Consider the following 17,078-nt stretch of genomic DNA (forward strand, 5'->3'; position numbering starts at 1 on the left):
CTAATTCAACCCATGTCAGTAAGCCATCCTTTCACCTTGGGCCTTGGCAAAAAAATTCATTAAGGGATTTGAGAATTTATTTTTTAAAGAACAATGCAGGCAATTAGAAATGGCAACCGATAACAGTTTATCCAAACACTATTAAACTGACATATGTGCTCTCTTTGGAATTTATTTCATGCTATGGCTGGGCTGATATGTTAAAATAGAGGCAAGCGCTGTTCTAATTAGCCCGTTGAGTTCTGATTTATTCTGTTGTGGCTGAAACTAGCATTTGTGACACCACAATCACTTTTACAGCTGAGTGTGACATGACTAAAGGAAAAGGCAAGGAGGATGCCCTTTATAAAAGAGGTTTCATGTGAATACAGTTTTTAGAGCTTGATTTTCCCCTGAGGCTGCAAATAACAACTACAACCGATACCTTTGTATTAAGCCAGGCTGGAGAAGTGAATGCAGAATCTTTATTTTTTTTAAACACTAGTGTGTCACTTTTCCATCCCAGTCATCTCAGAACTCTTTAAACAGTAGCATAGGGCTGTGGAGTGAAAAGTATCGGTAGATTAGCATTGGCAGGTTCCAGGGCTTATTGAGGATTAAGCAAATTTGTTGTAAGCGTCAGATATTTTTTCCAACTGACAGTCCCATAAACTTAACCTGAGATTTGAGGTCAGACAATCCTTTCTGGCTCATACGTCATTGGGGTAATTTGCAGAGGTACAAGTTAATGCAGTTTTGTTGGTTATATAATTGGAATTTAATTAACAGTTGTGTAGAGAATAGAAGCTCTCCCTTACCTGTGTTAGATCCACAGGATTGACAGGTTTAAAAAAAAAGAGGTTGTAGATACCTAGTTTGTGGCTGAAGTTAGTTGATGTCAGAAATTACATGCGAATAGGAGATCATATGTGGAGCATAGAGGGACTTTTCTTTTCATTGTCATCCTACTGAGTGGAATCACACTGTAAAGATGCATTACAATTTCCCTGAAAAGTAATAAGTCAGCGGTGGAACCAGGAGTGGGTGAATGGGGCACAAGTCCTGACTGTTGCTGACTTAGTTGGGGTGCAAGAATGCAGCTACTGTCACTACTGGTCTGGCTGTCAGTCACACTGCCAATCTGTATGGGTGAAGTTGTACATTACATTTAAACCATACTAATTCTTTTGGAATGGTGTTAAAGGTAGAACATGCTGTTAACAATCGCACATTAAAGGTTAATACTGTTTGTTGCCTGCACAGCTCTGACTTGCCACTTTAGGGTTGGTGAGCAAGGGTGTGGCTAGGAGGCAGGACACCTAGGTTCTATCCATGCGCTGGTTGTTGGGGAGAGACCTGGGAGCAATAAATCTTGGGATGCTGGAGGACTGCAAGTTGTTCATTTGATCTCTGTAGAGCAGACTGAAGTTACCCTACAACAAGCTAGGTAGCACAACCCAGAGTTAGCACAACCCTGGCCTGAAGCAGCATCTTCATTGTTGATGAACCCTCATGGTTGAGGATGATCACTCCCAGGGGTCAAGTGAAGTGGTGTAACTGAATCAGAACTCATGGTAGAGGTGATATCTTTTATTAGACCAACTAGATTTTTGCAAAAAAATTAATTCTTTAATTGCAAACTTTTGGGCACAAGCACTTCTTCAGGCATAGGAAAAAAGATTGTAAAGTTCTCCCAGGTAGAAATGAAAGTTCATGGCTATTTTTAAATGTGGAACACTATACACATGAGATGCTGTAGTGTTTTAATCCTTATACTTACCTTATTTTATCAAGTTCTCTGCCCTTCTTTATGCAGCATCATTAATAAAGGCTGTGTGAAGTTACAGAAGTTGTTGAACGAAGACGTTTGGCAGCCTTATTATTTCTTATATAAATATTACCTTTTATTAGACACTCAATTGTTGCATGGCATTGATTTTAAAAAAAGCATTCTTGCTCTGTCAGTAGTTTCAGTCTTTTGACACATTCAATATATTAAAAAAATTGCAAAATGATGAGGTTGGAAAGATTCTGATCAGAAAACAAAGTGTTTTGTGGCAGGTCAGCTGTGTGCACCACAAACCTTTTTGTGCCTCATTGGCATTGTAGTTTGTTTCTCACTTCCATTCTCTCCTTTTGTGGGACTCTTCAACAAAACTGCATTTCTCTCCAGGATGGGTATTATTTGTGTTCACTTGTACATGTTCAAGTAACTTGTACATTATTTGCCAACATATAGTTAATTGTAAACTTCCAAGTTGAAGTGTATTTTAAGTTTGCACACTGGAAATTTTCCGTCCTCATTTTATGAGGGAACAAAACCAATTCAAGACACTTAGATTGAGTAATCACCATTAAGCAAAACAGCTCCAGTTTTCAGCAATAGTTATTTAAAATTTACTCAGGATACAGTCTGCCATCTATACATAACAAAAAATCCCAACATAAATGTTGAATAAATCTGAAATCATAGTCTGCTTTGGTATTCATGGAATGGAGAAGGTACTATTTATACAGAACAAGGTATTTATTTTGAATTGTTCATGAAGCTCTGGTTATTATTAGGATCCCTCTGCATTTACCTACTAGTTTGAATGTATTTGATATAGCATGGATAAAAATACACATTAAATCTGATTCTCTAGTACCAGGCCTTTTGCACAGACACCCAGTTACAAAGTGGATGTAAAACATAGCCATCCCAATTGAACCCAGTTTGCGTGGAAGGAAATAACAACAAAAATAGAATAGGGATTCAGCAATTAAGACCAAATGGATTGATATTTGAATAGTTTCTGGATTGTTGAGCTTCACTTTATTCACCCTGCATAATAATTCTACTGTTTATACCTAGATACCAAGGCAATATGGGATAACATTATGTATAATTCAGCCACACAAACACTAGCCTGGGAACCAGCCTGTCCTGTGGAAGTCATAGTTAGCCTATGCGGGTTAATGAAGTCTAATTACCAGTGTGTGGATCTCCAAAACTCATCATATACAGTTCCAGAAAATGTGAGTATTATGTAGTTATTTTAGGATTGTGAGATCAATGGCTGTAACCAAAATCCAGTGCTTAACGTAAGTAGCTAGAATATGGAATAATGAATTGGCCTGTTCTTAGTATTACTACCCTTTCCTGTGATTTAATAATTGAAATGTTGTTTAAAAGGAAGATGTTCTCTATTCCTTCCCAATGAATTATTTTTACAAAATGTACTCAGTTCATAGGTTTGTTCTTTCTGTGGATCCTGGGTTTTAAAGCTTACTAATTATGAACCGTCTTTCTTCAAGCACATAAGATATTCTCGTGTGGACAGCCATCCAGGACTTTGCATGAAGGTAAATAGATTGATTTTTTTGTAGATTCCATTTATGTCCATTCTCCTCCCTTTCTGAGTATCAGCTACAAAAAATGAACTGCCAGCAAGCTTTAGGATGAATACTTTTTCTCATCTAATTGACAAAAAGGAAATAGAAATGAAGGGAATTCAAAATGTGAGTATATGAGGAGGCTGTGTTAGGGAAGGCAGTTAAAATGATAGAGCTAACGTGGGATCATATTTGCCCTTTTGTCCTGATGGTCTTTAAAGTGGATGGCACAAGACTGCTCAGGATTGGGTTTTCACAATAAAGGAAACTCAAGAACCAGATATAGCTATTCATTTACCATGTTTTTTTTGTATTTAAGATTCACTACAGCTGCTAATACTGAATAATCGTTCTGGGCCTGATTTTTCCACTGTTCCATGTACCACTGGGCACAACTCGTTTGCAGCTTAGTGATTCTGCTTAGGTGGTATTCTGTACCAACTTTGTTCAGTTATAAGGTGCCTGAAAGTGGCAAGCCAAGCCTTCAGAACTTAAGGATTATTTTACATTAGTTAAATTAGGGAGTAATTCCATGGAAATCAGTTGAGATCAATCCATGTAAAAGCTTTATGAGAGAGAGGAGAATCAGTCCTAGTACTGCAAGGCTCAATTGTAAGTAAAAGACTTGTATGCATATGGGGTTACTCAGCAATAGCTATTCAGAATAGCTGATTAACTCCATGTCTGGGCACTTACATTTTTGAATAACAGTATCTACAGTTGGTACATGTTTACATGGCACAATACAGTGCCCATGGCTGGTCTGAATGAGGTAACTCAGGTACCACAAGCCATGTGGCCACAGTTTTCTCATTGCAATTTCTGATACCTGAGCTAGCTGTAAATGGGGTATCTCTGCACCTAGCATACCTATGGCAGGTTGAGGGGGGTACCTGCCCCAGATGTTGACTATGATGGGTGCCAGAACTTCCCCCCACCTCATTCCCCTGCTGGGACTCCTTGCTGTGGCAGAGGAAGCCCTTCACAACCAATGCCCGGCCATAGGAGCTGGGCAGGGCAGAACCACACCAAGCATTGTATCGGGGGTCAGAGTGGGGGTGACTGGAACAAGTAGAATGGGCTTCTGCCCCCAAGGAGCCTCTCCAAGAGCAGGCATACCCTTGCTCTCAATATGTAATAATTGGTGAGGGGGGAGTGAATGGGGCATTAGGATCTGGGCAGCACCTGGACAAGTAAGTCTTCCCTTACCCTCTCCCATGCTGCCTTCACCCCTATTCCCCCTGTTCCGTCTACACTTTGGGGACTCAGTGAACTTGCAATGCCTCTGCAGCCCTTTGGTGTGCTGGGTAGATATAACTGTGGTATAATTGAGGTTGGCTATTGTACTTTAAACTCACTTGTAACTTAATATGAAAATGTAAATGTTCCATGCATAATGGAACATATTAGGGCTCCATGATGGGAACACTGATGCATGTTAAATGCCTTGAAAATAACAAGTGGTATTTGTGTTACATTTTATTGGATCAAATCTTGCTGCCCTTATTCAGGCAAAATGTCCAATGAAGGTTAGTAGTTAGCTCTTGACTTTTGTTGTTTTATGCTATTAATCAATGGAAATGATTTAACACAGTGGGACTGCATAGATGTAGAAAGTTAAGCCCAAAAAGTAAATGTTTGCAGAATCGAGGTCTGAGTGTGTTTCATAGCTTGGAGTAGTAGGGAAGTTGTGGATAGTTCCATTGTTGCATTTGGTAATAGGGGGTTCCTATAGGCATGCAGCTAGGCTGCTCTGACGTGCTGTAAATCCAGTGCACCAGAGCAGGTTTGATTAACTGAGTCTGCTTGAAGAGTGGAAATTAACTCCCTCCAGTGTCATGCATATCAGTGTCCCTGCCCTGAAAAATGGCAGCAGGGTGCTTTAAACTAAAGCTTGTTCGATGAGCTTCAGTTCAAAGTTCCCTGCCACTATTTTTCAGCAGAGGACGCTGATACATGAGATGCCTGGGTGCTTTTAATTAGCATGGCTCACTAATTAAAGTGCTCCCCACCTCCCAGAGCATGTCTATAAATGTTCTTGGTGACTATCTAGTCGTCTAGCCACAAATTCAAATAGCAAAATTCTGTTTTTCTAACCAATGTCTTTACTTGCAGTTTACCACCAAGCAGGGGTCATGGATTAGATGCCCATTTGCTCATGGAAAATTCCCAGGTAAATACCTGATTTATTTAAATTATATCAAAATTCCATTCCATTTTTAATTAAATAAGTCCCACAACTACTCCCTTTCCAGTAAGTAAAGCTTCCTCTTTAGCAAAATAATCATGTTCTTTTATCCTGTGAATTGTATCAGTGCTGTTCGACAGTGCACTCACTATACCATGTGTAAACTTCATAGTAAATTAAACATTGTCAAAATAAAACATAACCTGGTAAAATCAAGATAGTTAGTGGTATGATAGTTGATAACATTTGAACTGATATACAATTTTATTTTAAAAACAGTATGGACTCTAGTGCCCTGGTGTTGTAAAACAATAAGTTATTCTTATGTACATGAGTAGGTATAAAAGTAACAGTTGTTCTCCTCTTATTTTAGTATGGAAAATGAGAATTTCTGGAACAGAAGAACAGATACAGGTCTCTTTCACATCACAAACCAAGGCACAATTGTCAGTGTTGGTGTGTAACCAGATGGAGCTGTCTTCCTGTGAATCTTTTGGGACACACTATTCAGTTTCTTTGGTTTGTAGATTTTATTTCTTAGCTGTTCCTGTTAATAAGGCTGCCTTATCATATTTCATCTGATTTATTCATTGTGCCATCTATGGCTCTGCTGCCTGAACGCATTTGTAAAACCCATGCTTATACATATTTCTGTCTTACATTAATTTTGAGATTATAACTGTACTGAAGTGAAATGAGTCACATCAGTGAAAAAAGACTTTGGAATGCTTAGTTTAGCAACCTTAATGCTTGTTAACATTGTTTTTGGGATGTAAAATATATATAGATATGTATTCCTGAATGGGTCATTAATGTAGTTAAGTCCAAGATTATAACTGCCTGTATTAGATTCATGCTGCTTCAGGGGCACACAGTGGGTCATCTTCCTTTGATGTTTTTGGTAAAGATGGTATCTGTGCTCTCCACTCTGCCAGTTAGGTGCATATATGTTAGGATACAGATTTTAAGTGCATGACTACATACTGTACTATTTTTTCTTCAGGACTCCTGCCTTATTTAGAGTATGGCATGGATGCATAAGTGGGCAGAATTAAAGTGGGGCAGGCAACTGTAAATCTGATATTTCCTAATATTCAAACACTTGCAACCTCAGTAGTGTTCTCTGAACATATTATTTTTTGTTTCTGATCTATCTTTCTGTTTATTTGAGCTCAGTAGCATTGTCACTACGGGAATACAAAAGCCTCAGTTGAATAAAGTGGAAGAATTACTGTGTGCTGGATGCCACTTGACTTCAGTGGGTTTTTGTCTGAAGAACTACACAGTCCAGACTTGTTAGTCTTCAGGATGTTTAGGTGACAGAATAAAAGGAATAATTAAGTAATATTAGGTCATGGGCAGATATTGCAAAGTGTTTAGAAATGTCCATTATCTTTATTGCTCCTAAGGTACAGGACTGTTATGTTCTTTTTACGTTGGATGCGATGGTAGCCCACATAAATTACAAGCTGTCCCTACTGGAAGATTATGCACAGTTTCCACCAGAGTTTCAAGATGACTTAACCCTGAGCCATTGTTTCCCTAAACAATTATTCATAGTTTAAATAATAACATCTGTGCAGCAATACAGTGGTTAAGGTCACATTCATTTAATTTATTCCTGACTTCAACAGGAGTTTTGTCTAACTGAGGACAGAGTCTGTAGTTGTAATTGCCTGATTAAGCACAGGTCTGATTAATGTACTTTTTTGAACACAAGCCATAAACCACCAAATTTAAAAAGGCAGAAAAATCTTTTAGGACAACTTTGCCCTCTGGGTAATCCTAGTCCTGGAGCACAGCCTCAATAGCTGGCTCTGTGACGAGGAGGTCTGCAAGAGCTGCAGTGTGGGGGACATTCCCTTCCAGTGCACCTAAGATGTGGTTGTAGAAGTGGAGGCATTGTGTGCTGCTGGTATGGCTTTCCATCTGTAATGCCTGGGCTCTTTTCTCCCTTGCCTGGCATCTGGCCCTTCTGGGGAAAATGGAAGAAGAATCTTTCACAATCTTCTCTCTTGATCCACTGTTAAATTCACCTTGATCATCAAGGCACAATGCTTTGTTATGCAATGTTCTGGGTTAAGAGCCCTCTTCACAGGTTTCCCAAATCTCCTTCCTTCCCTTCTCCTGGCCCCCCACCTTGAATAGCAGAGCTGTTACAGTTGCATTGCGCCCTCGTCCTCCCCTGCTTGAACGAAAGACTTGACCACATGGTTTAATGCAGTAAATTACATAATATTTGTGACAAAGGCAAAGACCTGGGAAGAGTCGGTGCTTTTTCATTGCTTCCCAGATATGGAATTAACAGCTTTCCATTTTATTCCTGTCAGGGTGGCTCGGATTCCACATCTATCAATATTCCGGGTGAAATATGTAGCTCAAAGGTTTGCATTCAGGTAGGTTGTTTGATTTTGACACATACTTAGCACTAAACAAACAAGTTGGCAGGGAAATAAAAAACAGCAGGCAGTGCTTTGGCTGTCACTTCTCAGCCAAATCTGACCTGGGCACAGTTGCGACTTAATTCAAATAAATAATGCAAAAAGCATTGCTTTATAGTTTGAATAACCTGCCCCCACCTCCTGCTGAGCTGGTATGAATTATTTAAAACAAAGGCCATTCTCCTTTATCTCTTGGATTTGTAGATGGCAAACTGGGATATTAAGGGCAAACTACTATTAAATTAATCACTCCATACCTATGATTTTTCCTAGTTAAAAGATTCATCACAAGGACTCTGTGAATAACAGATAAATGTACCCAGAACTAGGAGCATAGCAGAATATATTAGAAAAAATAGGCATAAGTATGCCATATAAACAAGGGCATGCTGCACAGTAAGTATGATGTTACAGGTTAAACTTGTTATTCTTGCAAACAGAACTGGGAAGTATTTTCTGGTATTTTTTGTGAATTATTTGTGCAGCTGAATTTTACTAACACAAATAGAAACTGAATATGAGGCTCCAAGGTTTGATTTCCCCTAAGAAGCGAGTGTTCCAGGCAGGAGGTAACACCTAGGGGGTGAGAGCTGGAGTGCTCTCGCTCTCCAGCAGCCAGCCTGAAAGGCTTTCATTGATTTTTCCTTCTTGTTTTAGGCAGAGAATGACAGCAAGAAAATGAAGTTAATTAGAGTCTTTTTGGCAAGAAGCATCATTTTGATTCTCCTCAAATTAAAAAAAAATTGGCAAAATTGTGCAAAAGTCAGTTTCTGTCAGGAAATCATTCTCAAATATCTTGACCAGCTCTATCCTTTATAAATCCCAAAGTAATTACCACTGACACAAATATAAGCCAGAGCAGAATTCTTCATATGACTATTTTAAACCAGGCTTTAAAATATATATATAGATACAGAAAATTCAGTAAATTAACCAACTGGTGTTTATTTTGTTAAAATGAATGGTCATTTACAATATTGTCAAAACAGAAATAACTTTCCTCCTTTCCTTTTACAAGGCCTGGAGGACAGACGTAGATTATTCTGTTCCACTACAAATCTGCGATATCCAGTGTGGTATGTACTATTAATGTTCATTTACTTGCATTTTAAGAAGACCTTTGATACAGTATCTCATCCTATTCTCATAAATAAACTGAGAGGCTGTGACGTAGATGATTACATGGTCAGGTGGGTGGCAAATTGGCTTAGGGGTTGCACCCAGAGGGTGGTGGTGGATGGGTTGGTAATGACTTGGAAAGATGTGGGCAATGAAGTCCCACAAGGCTTGGTCCTTGGACCTATGCTGTTCAGTGTCTTCATCAGTGACTTGGATGAGGCTGTGGAAAGCACTCTGTCCAGATTCGCAGATGATACCAAATTACGGGATAAAGTTAACACACTAGAGGGTAGGGAATGAATCCAGGCGGATCTGGACAGGTTGGAAAAGTGGGCAGAACAGAATAGGATGCAGTTCAACAAAGACAAGAGCAAAGTGCTGCACCTTAGAAAGAAGAAATCACTGGCACACTTACAGGCTGGGGGAGGACCTGCTCAGCAGCAGAAAAGATCTCAGATTATTGTTCACTCCAAGATGAACATGAGTTGTCAGTGTGATGAAGTGATCAGTAAAACTAACTGCACTTTATCATGCATTAGCAGGTGCATGACTAACAGGTCCAGGGAGGTGATACTTACCCTCGATGAGGCATTGGTCAGGCCTCAGTTGGAGTATTGCATCCAGTTTTGGGTGCAGCACTTCAAGAGGGATGTGGACAGCCTTGAGAGGGTTCAGAGGAGGGCCACTCATCTAGTTAGGGGCCAGCAGGCAAAGCCCTACAAGGAGAGATGGAGGGCCCTGGATCTCTTTAAGCTCTTCAAGAGAAGGCTGAGAAGTGATCTTGTGACTGTCTATAAATTCATGGGGGGAGGTTGGGTGGGGCAGCAAGGAATAGGAGATGCTCTGTTTACCAGGACACCTCTTGGAGTAACAAGGAACAATGGCCACAAACTGACAGAGAGCAGATGTAGGTTAGACATCAGAAAGAAGTTCTTTACGGTAAGGGTGGCCAGAATTTGGACTGGGTTTCCAAGGGAGGTGGTGCTTTCCTCTTCCTTGGGGGTCTTTAAGAGGAGGCTAGACATGCACCTGGCTGGGGTCGTCTGACCCCAGTGCTCTTTCCTGCCCAGTAGGACTCGATGATCTACTGAGGTCCCTTCTGACCCGAACATCTATGAATGTCAAAATGAAGAATTGAAATAGTGGAAAGGAATTTGCCAACAAAATCAGAAGCCTCTGTTCCAGAGATTGACAGTCCACAAGGCCTTTCACTACTGCTCCTGCTGTCAGGACTGCTCATGCATTTTGCATCAGGCAGTCACTGATTACAAACCAGAATTAACTCTGTCAGCAGAGGCCACAGGGCAGATTTCCTGCTTCCAGAGGGCTATCCTCATTACTAGGTTATAGAGTCATGCTTTTTTATTCTCCTTCTGGCCCTATGAGTATTATATCTTAGCTTCCTAGGAGCCCAAGTATTTAGGATTCTCTCATGGCAAGTGGGACATGAAGGTTTGAGTCCCACCAGGTCAAGACATTGCCTCAGGACTTTGTGGGGACCAAGAGTGAGTGGGTAGAATGTGCTTCATAGCAGTATTGTGAGACGTGGCAGGGAGGTGGACCTGACCTAATGGAGAGCTCTGCTTAGACTCTGTCCATCCCATATTTATTTATTGGCAAAGGAAGTCCAGCCACAAGAAAAGAGTTATTGATGGCTTAACACCATAGACTGCTTATATGAACTGGTTAAAGCAGATGGAGAAACATGAAGCCTTTTGGAAATACAACTTTAGCTGCACAATTCCTAGAGAATGTACATAGGGCAAATCTATCCCTTTGTTTTTTAACATGAGAACTATTATGAAGGGACTTCCAATTAAATGAAAAGGTGAAAAATTCAAAACTCATGAAAGGACTTTTTTTCACGTGTGTGATTAAACTATGCTATTCACTGCTGCTGAAGATTCTGAAGCAAGGTATTCAAGGAATAAGAACTGAAGAACTGGAAATGTATATGCATATGAAGAACATCCCAAAATTATAAAAAAACAGTTTATGGAGGGATATCAATCTCATACTTCAGGGTTTAAACTAATGCCTACATTTCTGAGATCCTATATTGCGAGCATATTATCCCATATATGCCTGCTAAAGAGTTCTTACTTCTCCTTCTGGTTGGTGGTTGTCAGTGTCTGAGATAGGGGAATTTTATTACTTTAACACAGTATGGTCATTTCTGATCTTAATTATTGTTTGAAGTCATCAAGAATTCATTTTTGGGTTGACAGCAAAATGGTACATTTCTGATGGACAGAGTTACTGTGATGACATTTTTTGCTTAAGCATGCATTTTTGGTAACTACAAATATGTTTTTTTCCCCCAGCATTATCTTCACGGAGTCGAGATGAAGATGAAAACTCCTTAAAGGTTATATCTCTGACAGCAATAATTCTATTACTTGCAACTATTCTGACTGTTCTTGGACATAAATTTTTGACAGGTATAAATCCACATAGGGACAAGAGACTATTAATTAGAGATCAGGACACATATTTCTGAGATTTTGGTTCGTATAACATTTAAAAAACAAATTAGCAATAATCATATATTGTGAAAATCTATTTATCTCCCCTCAGACTCATTGGCTCCTAATTCCAAGGAGCCACTCATTCCTCTGGATAGGACAGGAGGAACGTGCGCAAGTTTTTCAGCACAGCCCAAGGGCTGCTAAATCTGGGTTCTGAAGGAACAAGGGAGAGGAATCATATGGCAAAATTCATGGCCTCTGGCTGACAGTGCTCTCCTGTTAGCTCCTTTCTTCTTAAACCAATGCACTGTTAACTGGAGCATGTGAGATGATCAGGGCAGCCATGGTATTGCACAAGGCAAAAGGCAATCTCTCACATACTTTTTATTTTGACATTTTGGTACTGCTTCGTACTGAAATCCTGAAAGGAATGAAAGAGGGCTATGTGTTTGCAAAGTACAAATAAAACTGTACAAAATACGTAGTGTAAGAACATGAATGCAGGTATCAGACTCTGCCCTTCAGCATTTTCATTTCAAGATAAAAATTAAGTGAAACAAGACTTTCTCTGTATTTCATCTAAATAATTTCTCTAAATGGGGGAAATAGCTGTAATGGCCAGAGTATGCACTGCTGGAGTTTTTGAAGAGGTGCAAACCATAAGAATACTTGACTGTAGTCAAGAGAGACACTTTATTCTTCCCTTATTATTGTTGCTCCTGTTATTGCTAGATTACAGATATGGCACTATGTTTCAAAGATGATTCATGTTACTGATATGAATTTCTCACCTTTTCTGAATCTAAATACTGTGAAAACAGTATTTGTTCAAGATTTTTCATAGTTTACTCTGGCTTGGTTTACTTGGGATTAAGAAAATAATTCTTTGTATATAATTATATGGCCAATTTATCATATATGCCTTTATAAAATATGCTTGTCATATACAACTGCAAAAGTGTTATGCTGCATCAGTCCTCCCCAAACAGCATTAAAGTTACTTTCACTGTACTTTACTGACACTCTAGGATCAAATGATTGCAAACCTGTATATACAAAGGGCATTCAGATAGTATTCAAGATGGTTCCTCTCTTTTCCAAGGCAAATAATGTTTTAAGACACATGGTTAATTACATTTTCCTATTGGTAACATGAGTTTGGAATCATCATTACATTTTCTGATATTATTTAAATTGTTAAAAAGTATCAGTCCTGAATAAATTAAGTATCCCATTCAGTTACTGTGAACATAAATATATAAAAATGGTATCCTGTATTTATGATTTCTTTTTTAGTTTTTCATCGAAGGACACATGAAGGCAGAAGTCCAGCACATATCATGAGGTGCAGGTACTTGACAATCCTTTCTAATGCACAGAATGTGATTCTTTTTAAAAGAGTGTTTGTGAAAGATATATCAGTAGCTATCTTCCATATAAGTCCTGAAGATGTATCAGTGGCCCTCTGTCCACAGAGCAGAGGTAATGGCGTGCAGGCTTTGTAACATCTGTTTTGGTAGGTGCATAAAAAGCTAGTGTTGTAGATCTCACTACACCCAGAAGCAAGCCCGGGCTCTTACTGTCATTAAAGAAGCACTATTCCCTGTTGCAACCAATTATTCCTCCCCTGTTGCCTGCACCTCAGTACAACAAGATGGTGTTAAAACTAGCTGGAACCTGCTGCTGGAGAAAGGATAGGACAACATAAAAAAAAAAGAGTGAGAGAAAGTGAACTCCTTTGCAGGGAGCTTGGAGGGAAGTTCTGGAGCATCCCCTAGGGCCCCTGTACTGCCAGGGGGAAGCTGAGAGCAGGCACTTCAAGCTTGGAAAAAGCTTATAAAGCTTACTTAAGAACATCTTCTCATCTTCTCATCTTACTTAAGAACATCTTCTCATTGTGCTTTAACTTGAAAAGATGTTCCTTGAGCTGAGAGAGTACAGCCTTCTTCACACTGAGCCCAGTATAAAGATTTAATTTTTTAGGTCTTCTTTTCTGTTTGTTTGTTTTGTTTTTCATTTGGACGCTTATACATTACTTGGGCTGTAGGAGTAAAACAAAGTCCTTAAGTTATTGATGAATGACTGGGAATGTTACAGGCCCTAATGATAGATTTTTGCAACAGACTGTTTCAAATGAGAAAAAAATGACAATCTTTTCTTTCTTTTTTTAGTTCATCCACTGGAATGAAGAGTACCCAACCCTGGCACTGATATTGGAGTTGAGTGAATCGAGCAGAACTCTTTCAAGATCCTTAGCAGCCTTTTCAATAGCACCTTAATGGTACTTTATAATTGGAAATCTTTGCTCAAATATGTCATCCTCTCTCATGCAAAGAATTCCCATCACCTTCAGTGGAATTATTTCATAAGTGAAAGGCTTTGCATGTTCAGCCTACAATATGTTTTTTCTCTTTTTTTTAATAACTTCAAATGAAGGAGTATTATGCATTCTCTCTCTTCCAGGGTGTCAAAAACAGCAAGATCTGTTGTGGGTAGGAAATCAAGTTCACATTTTCCTGTTAAATTAATTGTTTCTTTAATATGCCAGAAGTGGGCAGCTTTGGTACCTCAACTGCATTAGTATGGGTATTTTAAGATTTGCACATTTCTGATCCTCCCATTCAAGCTATAAGCACAAATTGCTGGGAAATATGGACTGGAGGGGATTTAATTTAAACATTGTTAAATATAATTTATCTCTACAGAACTGTGCCTTTCTTTATTTTCTGAAACCTTTCTGATGTCTTTCTGATGTCTTTATCTGGGAAAATCCTGCCCTGGACAGGTTGATCTTCCTGAATTTCAGGAATCTCAAATTTCTTTGATAACCGAATTCAGTATTTTGTGTTGTATTCCTTGGACTTAGATGTATCTTTCCTGGTTTATTTTTCCCACTTTGTCAGAAAATAAATTTAGCAGCTTTGTTAAATAATTTGAAAGTTAAAGCAACAATGCACACTTTCTCTCTGGGCTGCTGGATTCTGCTCCCATTATAGTCAATGGGAAAATCCCAACTGACTTCAGTAAGAGGAGGATCAGGTCTTTATTTTTCAGGTATTTAAAACTCTTACATGGAAATATAGTCCTAAAAGAAAGTATTTTGTTAACGCAGTGAATTTAAGTGAACTGTTTTTATTTTGTATAATGTTAATATTTATACTTAACAGTTAAGAATACAACCACATGCTGTAAAACTATAGTTTCTGTCTCTTATTTCATGTGATGTCCCCATCAAACATTCTTAAATCCTGTTGCATAACAGGGAAGTGAAAATAACCAAGAAATGAATAATGGTGATGTTGAAACCATGTGGGATTGCTTATGTGGGGTTGGGAGCAGGAGTGGGACTGAGTAGAACAAGTTGATCAATAAAAACATTTTCCATTGGTCTACATTTTTTCTTTAAGCGTTTCATATGTTAGGGTTTTCTTTTTTCCTATTTTTTTTTTAAAGAAAATAGGTGGTAAATTGAAAACATGTCTGTGAAGCTGAAACATGTTTTTTTAGAGGCCTAAGAGAATAAAAATAGCACTTTTCCTTTGATGTTAAAACCTGTGTACCTTTGTAGAATTTTCTGAGCGAGAAAGGTAAAGCCCTTTGCAGCCCTGGAGTCTGAGAAGGAGGGCTGTGCAGACAGCCTTTTAGAGCCCTTTAGGTATTTGAAAAAGTAGTGCTTTGCACTGTGAAACAGGTCATTCAGAGAGCTCCTGAGGTCATTTAGTTCAGTGTTTCTCAACCTGTGAGTTGTGAGCCAAAAGTGGGTTGCAAGAATATATGAAAGGGTTGTGAACAAACTTTAAAAATGGATTCTCTTTTAAAGGGGGAAGATGTGGGAAATGCAGGTTTCCCCTTGCAGGCTGGCAGAGTTCTAGCATGCAAAAGGCTGCTTGGGGGGAGTGGGAAGAGTGTGATCAGCCAGGGGGTGCCATATGCATGTGCGTGTGCACACAGGCACATGGCAGCTGGGCAGAGTGGAGAGTAACTCCTGCAGCTCCATGAAGGTAAGTCTGAGGCTGGGTGGGGTGGGGCATAGATAACGCATTGCATGGATGGTGGGGTGGGGCACAGGAGACATGTTGGGATGGTGTGGGGGAGGCACATGCCCCCTCCTCCAAATTTGTACACTTACAGCAGGCACAGGGCTACAGCAGCCTAGAAGGCAGGACCCAGGTATGGGAGGGCAGAGCAGGGCAGTGAGACTCATTGCTGCTGGCACCAGGACTCCCATGGCAGCTGTGATGCCAGCAGTGTGAGGAGTAATGGACTCATATTGCCAGCCACTTGTATGCTGGGATGTGGCTCTATCCTGCTGCCAAGGCCTGGCCACTGCTGACACTCTGCTCAGGCCAAGGCTCTATCCTGAAAGGTAGGTGGCGTAGCGGGCAGTGCAGGTGGACTAATAGGAGTGGCAGCAGTGGCTGGACCATGGAAGTGGGGTAGAGCTACAGCCCAGCATCCAAATGGCTGGTGGCAGAAGATGAGGGCAGCACAGCTCCCAATTTCCATCCATTACCCCTCATGCAGCTGGTGTGCGGTCCTAGCTGTGGCAGCAATGAGTCTTGCTGCCTGGTGCAGGGGGCAGCAGGTTGGGAGTAAAGGGTTGTTTTCTACTTAAACTATTTACTGGGTTGGGATTGGCCATGGCTGTTTACAGATGGATCCTGGTACAACAAAGGTTGAGAAATATTGATCTAGTCCAGTCTCCTGTACGAAAGAAGGATCATCCATGTCTCAACCATTCCAGCCAAGTGTTTGTCTAATCTGCCCTTAAAACCTTCCAATGAGAGATCTCACAAACTCTATAGGGTCCAGTGCTGAAACACCTTCAGACTTAGAAAGTGCCTTGTAATGAAGGCAAGCTGATTAAGGTTGCACGGTATAGACATTCTATACATCTTTATCATATTGGTGCAAATCCTGCCTTGCATGCTCAACCTTTCGAATGATGTCCCTCACCCTTGGTATGTGTGAGCACTCTCTTCCTCTTCTTGCCAAAAGTGCCCCTATGCAAAGTCTATTGAGTGGGAACAGACAGTTTGGTCCAGAATACTCCTTACTGCATTAAAATCTACAGCCTGTATCTGTTGTTTGGCATGTGCCTAGGGCATGCAGAGCACCACTCTCTGGCTCTTAGTCCTTTGCATGCCTATTGTTGTGTTCCCAGTGTTGCTCTCGTAGGGTGTGTCCAGATAAGCACGCACGTGCGTCTTGCCCTGCCTCAAACCCCTTTGAGGCGGGGCAACTGGCACATGCGGGAATGAAAAAATGTTCCCCGCATTGCAAGTTTGCAGCATGGGGAGAAAATTAGACCCCTGGATATCCAGGGGTCTAAAAAAATCAAAGTTTAATCAAGACAACCAGGGGCTGGGTCCTCCATGGAGATGCTCTGGCTGCCAAACCAGCTTTATGGTTGGCCCCTCGCCCTGGTGCTGAAACACACGGCCAGCCAGGCTGCATGTTTCAGCACCAGGGCTCTGGTGCTGGTGAGTAAGGGGTTGGGGCGGGGGC

General features: G+C 40.3%; 1 protein-coding gene across 2 annotated transcripts in view; it reads left to right on the top strand.

Moving 5' to 3' along the window:
• The window catches only part of IL17REL (interleukin 17 receptor E like), a 63,054-nt gene extending 48,287 nt beyond the window's left edge, over window positions 1-14,767 (top strand). Inside the window, exons 10-18 of one of the 2 annotated variants that reach the window (XM_019543485.1) lie at window positions 2,834-2,997; window positions 3,277-3,324; window positions 5,470-5,527; window positions 5,916-6,061; window positions 7,873-7,938; window positions 9,002-9,059; window positions 11,427-11,543; window positions 12,867-12,921; window positions 13,742-14,767. In XM_019543485.1, the coding sequence (XP_019399030.1) occupies window positions 2,834-2,997; window positions 3,277-3,324; window positions 5,470-5,527; window positions 5,916-6,061; window positions 7,873-7,938; window positions 9,002-9,059; window positions 11,427-11,543; window positions 12,867-12,921; window positions 13,742-13,781 (752 nt within the window). In that variant the 3' untranslated portion in view covers window positions 13,782-14,767. The remainder of the gene's footprint in view (window positions 1-2,833; window positions 2,998-3,276; window positions 3,325-5,469; window positions 5,528-5,915; window positions 6,062-7,872; window positions 7,939-9,001; window positions 9,060-11,426; window positions 11,544-12,866; window positions 12,922-13,741) is intronic. The other variant, XM_019543486.1, reaches the window with a different exon arrangement.
• The last annotated feature ends 2,311 nt before the right edge of the window (window positions 14,768-17,078 follow it).

Source organism: Crocodylus porosus, unplaced genomic scaffold (assembly GCF_001723895.1).
Source record: "Crocodylus porosus isolate Cpor-Errol unplaced genomic scaffold, CroPor_comp1, whole genome shotgun sequence".
NCBI lineage: Eukaryota > Metazoa > Chordata > Crocodylia > Crocodylidae > Crocodylus > Crocodylus porosus.